The sequence below is a fragment of the Phaseolus vulgaris genome, chromosome 11 (assembly GCF_000499845.2).
Source record: "Phaseolus vulgaris cultivar G19833 chromosome 11, P. vulgaris v2.0, whole genome shotgun sequence".
Classification (NCBI taxonomy): domain Eukaryota; kingdom Viridiplantae; phylum Streptophyta; class Magnoliopsida; order Fabales; family Fabaceae; genus Phaseolus; species Phaseolus vulgaris.
In genome coordinates, this window is record NC_023749.2 from 12,314,451 (window position 1) to 12,326,017 (window position 11,567).

Below are 11,567 nucleotides of genomic sequence, written 5' to 3' on the forward strand. Positions count from 1 at the left end.
GATGGCTTCTTGTATGGGGTGTTCTCATGTTGCGTAGGTTTTTGGCCTTGCTATTTTGGGTGAGGGTTATTTGTTTGTCTTGTCATTGGGGTGAGGGTTAATTGTGGGTTTTTTGTTGTTATTAGGGGGTGTTTCTTGTGTAATGTTTTCGTTTTCACTTGCAGCTGGAAGGTAGTTAGGGTCTTATTAAGGTCTTCTGAGGCTTGATGTATTTGTTTTTTATTGTTCTTATCTTTTTTCTTTCCTTTTTGTTTTTTTTAGGCTTGACTTGTTGATTTATAGAGTTTGATGGAACCTATGTTGGTTAGGTGTTAGTTTAGCCTTGGTCATTTTTTGTATAAGTGTTTGGACACCCCTGAAGTATCTCATTTTATTTTATTTATTCTTTGCTAATAAAAAACGGTTTAATTACCTCTTTGGTCCCTACATTTAAGGTCAATATTCAATTTACTACAGTGATTTTTAAAAAAATCAATTTGGTCCCAAGTTTTTTTAAAAAGTATGCAATTTGGTCTCTTTTGTTAGATTGTCATGAACGACATTAACTAGTGAGTATGTGGCATACAGAGTGACAGTTTTATTTACAAGTGTAATCTAGTATTCTAACACTCTTCTCCATTATGATTTCATTTAAATTAAATTCTTAAACTGAATTAAATTTATTCATTACCCAAACTAAACGACAAGAAGAAAAAAGAGAGCTTTATATCTGAACCAATCAAAATTGCATCCCAAGTTTCTTTGTGGTTGTGTTGAATACAAGAGAAAATGTGAAACCTAGTCAATTGATGAATCTGAGAAAAAGTTGTTAAGACATAAGGATCCACCCACTAAAGAAAAAAGAAAAGGGAAAATCGATGTAAAGAGGAAATTGAATTGGAGATTTGCAATCCCACATTTGATATTGTTGCTTAAGAGAATGTTGTTGAGTTAAGAGATTGAAGTTCTAGCCTTTTCAAAAAATAAAGGGCCTCCAAAGCTTTGTTGTTGATGAACATGTTATCGGTGAGTTGGTTGTGTCAAAGGAAGAGCTTCGTCATGACACTTTGAAAGAAGTGTTCGAACAAGTGAGGCCTAAAATTAAGGAGAAGAAAAAAAAGGTATGATGCGACACGTATTGTTGTAGAAAAAGAAGAATTGACTCGTCATGTTGAAGATCAGGAGGCACTAATTGAGAAGGTATAGAAAATTTTAAGCGAATTATGAGATTTGGGGATGGTTAATGATTGCAACGAACCAAAAGGTGAAATGAATGTCAAAACTGAAGAAAGTAATATGTACACATGAAGGGAGTGTCAACCTAGAAGGTAACATGGCTTATTTGGTTTTCTCCTTGGTGGCATCTGCAAAAACAGTCAAACAAAGTTTGTATCAGTTCATATAACCAAATTAAGTAACACGACACAATATAACAAAACCAAGTCCAATCTTTCTCATAGCACAAACCTATCGCTCTCCACTCAGACGAAAAGAACAATGTATATGACTAGGAAAATGTTCAAACAATTATAGGGCATTGCATTCATCAATCTATCATCCACTAAGTTGGCATTGGAACAAACCACATATCTCCCTTAAACATACCAATCCTACCAAACAATTACATGGTTGCCTAAACCAACTACAAAAGGGACCAATTCATGTACACCACCTTAACATGAAGGAGACATCACATGTTCATTTTTATCACCACCCTAACATGCACCACAAATGCCATGGAAATTTACCTACTTGTTTGATTTTGATCATTTTATGGTACTTGAAGAAGAAAGGTGCTACAGTATGAAGAGGTTGAAGGACAACAAGTTTCAAGGGATTAATGGAGGATCGTGGGATGCACATTATAAGGGCATACACAATTTAAAATTGTAACTGTCAAAACCTTGTAAATAAAGTAAACCACCTCTTTTGCTTGAGGCATGCCATTTTTGCTTAATCAAAAATTACTCTGAATATCAAAGACCCCAAACTCCAATTTCGCTTGAGCGATAGACCACTTTTTTGAGAAAAATCAAGGTCGAAAGCAGCAACACTACCAAGGCACATATTTTCTTGAGCGAGACCAACTTCGCTTCAGAGAAATTGAGACCGAAAATCAAACACCCTAGTTTCCAATGTCCCTTAAGCGATATGCATCTCGCTTGAAGGAAATCAAGGTTGAAAGGACCAATATTTCAAAGCTCATATTCGCTTAGGAGAGTACATTTTCATGCGAGCAAAATGAGGTTGAAAAATTAACAAACTCCGTGGTCTATTGTCACTCAAGCGATAAACAACTCGCTTGAGCGAAATCAAGGTTGAAATGAGTATTACTCCTAGGAGTTTCGCATGAGTGCAATAAGTTTCGCTTGAGCGAAAATGAGGTCGACTTGGGTTGTGTCACGCTACTTCCCAACGAACTCCATATTGAAAATATTTCATATCTCCAATAATAAATGTCTTTTAAGCAAAAGGCTTGCACCTGAGCGTAAAAAAGTGGTTACCCACCCCTACTTATATGGACACTATGAGTTGTGTTTAGGTACGCGAGGAATTTTCATAAAGTGAAGTTATGAACTTAACAATTAGTGGTTACCCTAGTTATATGGCCACATCAGTATAGGTTTATGGACGATGGTCACTAATGTGGGTAGGAACAACCAATTCTACCATTTCGGTGAGTGGTGTGCACTTATAACAATTGTGTGTGATTCAATGACTAACTAAGGTCTTAATTAAAAATCATAAATTAATCCTCCAATGTGTCAACTTGTTGCATGTACTTAAATTAGGGATTAATGAACTAATGATAACCTAGATTCATTTTTGTGGACATTTATGCTTCTATTTTTCACACACGCCTAATGGAAGTGGTTAGTAACTCCATAAAAAAAACTATGTCAACTCCATACATTTCTATCTCATATGGCTATTTAGAATAGGTTTACATAGGTTCAACTATTTTAGACGCATATAAATTTGTTGTTGGAAAATATTTGTCTATTTACCTCAACTACCACTCTACATAAACACAAACATAACATCAACAAACCATGTTTTAAGTCCATAAAGTCAATAATAAAAAAAATGTCATCTTAATATGCACAAATTTAATATTGTCTCCATTGCCACCTGAGGTAAGAGTCCGATAAAGCTAGCCATAATCAACACCATCATAGGTGATATTATGCTCAATATAACCAACCACCATTGTTTGTTTCAAACTCATCCATGATGCTCCCATAAAACCTTTCCCAATACGTACATCTAGAGGACTAAATGACACCAAATGTTGCTTTCTCCTAAAGCATATGTTGTCATTTACCCACCTACTAAACAATTAACGTAGAATGGTACTTGAAATATACGACGACTCTTCCAAACTAAGAAGTCATTTAAGAGTAGTCTTCTCAATTTTTTTACATTGAAACAAAGTTAGCATACGAATAATTTCAGCAATATATTTAGTTTCCACCGTATGTCTGAATGTAATCTGCAAATGAAAACAACAAACTAATTACTTTGGTACACATACAATCACATCTTTAACAACAAATCAACTATTCAGAAAAACATACCCTCACTTCTCTAGCATTGACAACAAATTCTTTTCCAACCATTTTGCAAAACAAGCAAATTTTCATACACCAAACACAATATCAAGACCTACATTATCAAGACCTAAACACTAAACCCTAAACTCTACAAATAATTTGTGTCAATCATATTTCATAACTCAAGGACCGCATTATCAACTTTGAAACTTAAGTTATCAACTTACACCGACACAATCACATAATCATAATCAAATTCCTAATATAAACTAACCTTAGCATATTCAACTACATATAAAATGTGTCCAACTCAAATTTGTTTGCCAATTTACAAAAGTTAAAACAAGGTAATATGACTTTTTCACAAGGTAAAATGACTCATCCAAAAAAACATAATGAAAGTAACTCACAAACTACAATCCTTTGCTTTATTTTCTTTCTTCTCTATAATCAACAACATTTCAATTTCATGCATTTGCCATAAAGATTTCAAACAACATATTAACCATCTATTGTGTAAATAGACCAACTTGTGCTTTCGTGCCACATTTATTATTATTTCATACAACTTGAATAGTCCTAAAAAAGCCAAGGTTGAAAACTAAAACAAGGAGCAAAAGTTTAACCAAAATTTGTATCTCAATGAAATTAACAGTTCTTTAAATACCATCAACGAAGACTTCATAGCACAATATTCCAAATTCGCACATGCTTCCGTACTCGGAAAAATGTTTTTCAATTATAGCAACTTCCAATTTTACAAGTATATACTTATATTTTTTTTTCTTTATTTTCAACACTTGTAAACAATTTCATCCATCATCAACTTCCATTTAACCCATTCTTTGAACCAATCATGAACCAAGATCTGTTTGCCTGCAAAGCGACTTTTTTACTAAAATGTGAGATTTATTTTACACCAAACTTTCTTCAATGTTCTTCAACCAAACTTATATCTATTTGTTAGGGACAACTAAAATTCAATTACTACATTTTCTATTCTTGGGTTGCATTAAAACATTTTCATAATGCAACAACCACAAATTTATATATAATAAGTGACATGTGTAATAATTAAACACAACCATTCATGCTTCCAAAATTTATATAATCAAATATCATTCATAAAATCCACTTAATAACATTTCATTATCTCTAATCCAATAAAACAAAACCCTAAATATTTCAAAACAAAATCAAACGAAACTCATTCAATCCATGTTACAACTGTCACCACCAACTAAATACACACATGCAAATCCACCAACGAAGTTCACCACTTGAAAACCAATAACACAATATCAAGCTTTATTTCAACAAAAAATGTTACCTTTATTTAACCAACTATATGTCTTCGAATATTTCAGTGGCCCCAACATCTCAGCCAACAAACCTTCTAATAACCACCCGAAGTTGTCACCAAGAAACCCATGTCCAACAAAAAAACTAGCTTGCAAATGAAGCACAACATAGACAAACGGAAACACACTAAAAGGAAAGCTAGAAAGGGGAAGAGAGAAAATGGAAATAGAGAAAAATGTGACCAAATGGAAGGGGAAGAGAGAAAAACAATACCGTAGAGCAGAAGAGAGAAAGGAAAAGAAAGAGCAAGAATGAAAAACATTACAAATCGAAAACAATTTTATCCTAAAAGATACCGAACTCCACACAAACTTAAAAAATAATTCAAAATTACCATGTTTGATCACATTAACAATTGTCAAATAGAAGTAAGTTCCTTCATACCATCAACCTATCAAAGCCATTAATTAAACAACTCGTGTATAAGTCCATTAATTAAACAACTCATGTATAACTGTATACTTAAAAGTTAAGTAAAAGTCTTCTTTTCGTCAATTTTTGTATGAACAAATCAAAATAAATTATTTTAAAAATCTAAAGACCAACTTAGATCTATTTATGATTTTGTCTTGCAAATTAAATCATCTTTACTTAACATATTATATTATATATAGTTTAATTGGCATAATTTAAAAAACAATTCACACTTTATAAATTTCTTCATTATATGAAATGTATTTTTTTCACATTTTATCTTAATTAGCGGAAACACAGGCGTGAAAGCGCCTATGTATCCACATTTTTTAATTTTATCATAAACTTATGTGTATCTACATTTTTTATATTTGATAATGCTTTTTGCATTTTTTAATATTTGACAATGTCTATATATTTGTAATTTTTAATATTTGATTGTGTTTATATATCCGTATTATTTAATTTTATTATAAACTTATGTGTATTTGCACTTTTTATGTTTATCATTATCATATGTGTATTCGTATTTATTAAAATGAACTATAAACTTATGTGTATTCGTATTTTTTAAACATCAATTTGTCTATATACATATGTTATAAAAAAGAAAAAACACTCATTTAAATGTCATGATTTTGTAGTAATGATATCTTCTTTAGGTGGGAGACCAAATAAAGATTGATATTTCGGATCTCACATTCCCTGTTATTCAAAAGAAATAAAATTGTTTTTTAACGAATATTTTTATTAATTAAATTATAACAAAAATTGAGTAAATTTATATTATTTAAGTAGAAAATATAATTTAGGTTTGAAGGTTTCTTTGTAATTATAGAACATTCATCCATAATTTTTGAGTTTTTAAAAACTACAAATTTTATGTATTAGTTTTTTACTTCCATATTCTTATAAAAATTAAAAAAATTAAAATATTGTTAAGTATTATAATTTATTTAATTTAACTTTATGTTTGTAGATTAAATAATAAAAATTTATTTATAAATTTAGTTTTTAACATTATAAAGTTATGTTATTATTTTTTAATATGATTGTTAAGTATTATAATTTATTTGATTTAGCTTTATGTAGGTAGATTAAATAATAAGAATCTATAAAATAGGGTTATAAATTTAGTTTTGAATATTATAAACTTATCCCATTATGTTTTTTATATTATTGTATGTGTTATTTAGTTATTATTGTTATTTTTAATATTGTTAGTTCTATCATAATTGAATAATTGTTGAAGTAATGTTTGATTCGGTATATTAAAAATATGGATAAAATCAAAATGTGAGATACATATACACGAAATATAGTATCAACCTTAAATATATTAATGAATTGAATTATTTAAGTTTAATTAATGGTTTCGAAATTTTTATTATTGATTTTCAATTTTTTTGATGATTTTTTTTATGAGAATTAATAACATGCAAACATATTCTATTGTGTTAATATATATTCTATTGTGTTAATATAGTTTCTTTTTATCAAAAGAGAATTTTATTTTTATTTGTATTTGTACACAATAAAAATCGAAAGAAAAACGCTAAATGAAAAAAAAAATAACAAAAAAACACAATGAGAATGAAAGAAAAGAAAACAAAAAGGAATAAGTTGTTCCGTGAGACAAAAGGAAATGGAAGTTAATTCTCTCCTATCTTCCTTTTTTTCTCTATTTTCTCTCCTCTAACTTATTTAGAAAGGCAGTCACATATTCTTAAGAAATAAAAAAGCTATATAATTATATTTATATCATTTTCTTTTGAGATACTTACTTCTCAAGTTTGGAAAAGCAATTTTTAAAACAAAACTACTCTATCATTCTTAACAATTGTTCAACATCATAAAAATTATTCCACATTTAATTAAAATGACTAAATACACACAAAAAAAATGAATATTAGTATAAAAATAAAATAAAAAATAAAATGTCAACACCAAAAATAATTATAAGGATTAGTATTCAAAATATGTTAGACAAATATGTTAGAGCTTTTCTATCATGATCAAATGTTATAAACAATTTATTCGAGGAGTGGAAAGATAAAAAGTAATTGAACATAACTAATAATTTTAAGGGTAAAAGAAGTTATTAAACTGAGGATAAGTGATATTTTTAAAGAATAAAATTAAAAAAGAGAAGCTAGTAATGAATAACTATTACTTTTTTAAGGATAAAATTGAAAACAAAATTTATGCAAAAAAGGAATTCCTTTATATATTGTTATAAATTATTAAATCATATATTTTTGTAAATATTTATTATATGTTCATAAAAAATTATATAGGTTATGTTTGGCATATCATTTCATTTAGCTTCTATTTTTCACTAAATACAAAGTTTGTGTGATCTTATTACTAATGTTAGGAAAACAAGTTTATTTTTAGCAGTTTGTAGATTTATTTTTTCTTGAAATGTTATTAGAAGAAACTGCTGTTTTAAGCGTTAGCTTATCACTTATAACTTTTTTAATATGTATTTCAATTTTATTCTTAAATATTCATGAAGTTTCCTTTTTACACTTTTCTATATTTTATCATACATGAGTATTATTTTGACTACTTATCATAAGGTAAATATGTTTTATTTCTATCTTTTTACTAAATAAATTATTGACAATAATAGTAAGTGGATGTTTCCAAATAACTTTTATTTATAAAAAAAATTAAAAAAAATCATTATAATTTAATAAAAAAAGAAAACATAGAAAGAGAAAATAATGGATGAAATAACTGAATTAAGAATGAAGTGAGTTAGGAGAGTGAAGGGAAGAGAAGGAGATGAGGAGATCTGGAAAACATGAAGCTGTTGGAGAAGACAAACTCATTGACAATGAAATCGACAAATTCCTCAAGAGACTATCGTGCGCCGCGATTGCAATAGCCTCCCTCACGCTCCTCTTCCTCTTCCTCCACACGCCCGACACCTGCGTACCCCACCACGCGCCTCGCAAGCCGCACCTCCGCTTCCCCAAGTCCACCTGCGACTTCTCCACGCGCGTCTACGTTCCCGCCGATAAGCGCAACCTTCGCCTCCGCTACACGCGCCTCTGGAAGGCCAAGGTCAACTCCTTCTCCATCCTCTTCCGCGACCTCGCCCTCCTCCGCAACCACTCCCACGTCCTCTGCGTCTCCGCCGGCGCTGGCCATGAAGTCGAAGCGCTCCACCGCCTCGGCGTCGACGAGGTCACCGGCGTCGAGATCCTCGAGTCGCCTCCTCTCGTCGGCCGCGCCGATCCGCACAACCTCCCGTTCTTCGACGGCGCCTTCGACCTCGCCTTCACCGCGCGCTTCGACGAGGCACTCTTCCCGGCGCGCTTCGCCGCAGAGATGGAGCGCGTGGTCACTTCTGGCGGCGCGTGCCTCGTCCTCGTGGCAGAGTGTGGGAACGATGAGGTGAGAGAGGTGGTTGGTTTGTTTAGGAATTCGAAGCTTGTTAGGTCCAGTAACGTTTCTTTGAGTGGAACGAGAATGACCAGTATTCTTATGAGAACTAGAGATAATTCTTCTTGATTCATTGCCCCTTAATCTTCTATTTTTTATTTGTTTATGTATTAATGTATATTAGTTAGTGTAATTTTGCTGTAAAATTTCTTATACAGTGAAACAGTTAGAAACCAAAGTCATAAACTTTATCATCTATTGCAATTCGTCATGAATAAGTAGTGTATAACAGTCATCTATTATCAAATTGTGATGAATGCTAAATGTGTTAACTTTTATTTATAGAAACTATATGATTAGTTGACGATACATTGACAGAGCAAGGAAATTAAACTCCTTTACTAACTGAATTTATCCTATTTGTTATTTGGTTAAGTGTGTTTTTTATTATTAATATATTGGTCTGCACCGGCTAAAGTTTTCCTGAACATTGTTGTTGTCTCATGTTATGGTCACGTTCACTTTTGAATCATCTGAATCCAATTTCTGAAGTGTTGTGTTTAGTGTTTTGCTTTGTGAATTAAAATGTTAACTAACCGTTATAGTGACTTCTTGATGCTATAATTTGATATTTTTTGACTGGCAATTTGTGATGGAGGCCTGGAAGGGCAGAATCTTAGGCTGTAATGGTGTGTTTATATGGCAGAATTTTGGCCCTGCGACATCTGCCATTGATAACATTGATGAAATTAATGTTGTGACTAATCATTGAACTGGTGGGTGAAATTTTTGTTGTTCTTATATAGAATCAAGGATGTAGGAAGATCTGATTTTTTGGATATGCTAGAAGAATTATAGTTGTTCTTAATGATGTAGGGTAGATGAAACTCTGCAACTCATCAGCACTGATTCTGATTATTAGCTTTGATTAATTTTCTTAATGTTACGAGAATGATGTTCTTTAGTTCTTTCTTTCTATTGTATGATTTTTATTTAGTTGGAGCCTTGCATTAGGGAACTAGACTTAGAACGAAAACTGAGATACTGTCAATGCTGTCTGTGCCTTTTCTATTTCATCCTTCAGTAGTTATATCATATGACTGGTTGGTGTATCATACCCAGTTCAAGATTAAAAAAAAGACCATAAACATAGCCACCATTTCTTGTTATACATCTTCAGTATGTTTTCACATTCACTTTTAATCAGCATGAAAATAACATTGAATACTAATTTACCAATGAACATAAATGTTATAGCCTCAAAAATAACATTTTTAAAGCCAACTATTCAATATTTATTGAGTTATCAGTTCATCCATGACAAGCACTGTATCCAAACTTCAAATATAACTCCCAAACCGAATTACCTATAAGAATTTCAATAGTTTTATACAATAACTTGCCAGTTCAATACTCTTTTTTCTATTAGCTTCAAAATTCTATTCATGCATACTTATTCAAAGTTGTATTGAAGTTTCGATCGGAATAACATTGTTATTGAGAAGAAAGGTATTCCAGCCGAAAAGCCTATTCCAGAAACATGTTATGAAATTTTATTCTTAGATTGCATGCACTCCTCTAATGCTTTCCAGATTTACCATTTTCACAAACATTCTGGATTAGCGATTTTGGAAAAAAAAAAACCTTACCTTTTTTCTTTGATGAACAACGGCTCCGAAATGATAAAAGTATATGTTTATCTACTGAAAGTGCACAAAAATGGCAAAAAATCCTAACTGAACAGTTCAAGAAAAAAAAGGCAGAGAAGAGGAGAGACGCCTATGGTAGGTTTATTTAAAACCGCCCATGATTATTTTTATCTTTTAATTTTTTATGGAATGTAGGAAGAAACAGGCCAATTGTTCATTCATACCACCTAAGCTCAGAACCAAAACAGTGAAAATAAAATATTCAACAAAATTTGTAAGCAAGTGTTTTGAAGGATTGTAGACAAAGATGGACCACTGAGTGCTTCTCAACCATCCTTTCATGCAAAAAGAATATCAAAGGTTTGTTGCGTTTAATATTAATATATTTTTTTCTCATATGTAATTATTTGGCAAAAATGTAACTGGAAGGTTTTTGTTGTGAAGACTTCAAATAATTTTTCTTCTAAATTTTTCTAGCCCAAAAAAGAGAAACAAATGTCTAAGTCATTCATCGTTGCAAAGAAATTCTTGGTGTGATGACGTGGCATCCTGCTACAGTATAGGCGTGTTGACAAGGCGCCAGGTTGACAGTTGGGGAGGAAGTCGGGAGGCACGTGTAGTCGCCGATAGTTAAGTTGGCGTGTTCCGATCTCCAGCTTACCAGAATAGGCGATCGCCAGGTTGAAGATGAAGTCGCCAGATGCAGACTCAGGCGACCAGGCAGTCGGAGATCGCCAGAACAAGCACATCGCCGAAGATAAAGGAGAAGCAGATTATGAAGGCGGCCAGCGAGACCACAGGGAAGGTGTATGAAGGCCCTACCTCGCCAGTTTCAGTAGAGATCGCACTCCTGAGTTAGCTATGCACTGGGCAGTACCATGCATAGGTAACTTAGCCAAAATGAGAGTAGAAGCAGCGCCAAGTCAGGGAGCTTCCAGATGATGGCACGTGTACAGTTGGATACGAGCCACGTGTCCAAGTCTGTAACTGCCAGGAGAGAGAAAACCACCAGGTATATAAGAGTTCCTAACGGATTTTCTAAGGTACGCACGTTCAGTTCATACACTTTACGCTTGCGAGTGACAGAGCTGTTTGTGAGAGAGATTTGCACGGTTCCAGTTCCTAGTATTTGGTGATACCGTCATTGACTTGAGCGTCGGAGTGCGATCGGCCGCAGCGGCGCCGTATCGTTTCTTTGCAGGTTCTTGAGATAGAT

At 32.4% G+C, this 11,567-nt stretch overlaps 1 protein-coding gene across 1 annotated transcript; it reads left to right on the top strand.

The window, feature by feature from the left end:
• Positions 1-7,949: 7,949 nt before the first annotated feature.
• LOC137827905 (uncharacterized) lies at positions 7,950-9,009 on the top strand. The gene has a single exon (XM_068634281.1). The coding sequence runs from the start codon at positions 8,100-8,102 to the stop codon at positions 8,829-8,831; it is 732 nt and encodes a 243-aa protein (XP_068490382.1). The 5' UTR covers positions 7,950-8,099; the 3' UTR covers positions 8,832-9,009.
• Positions 9,010-11,567: the final 2,558 nt, after the last annotated feature.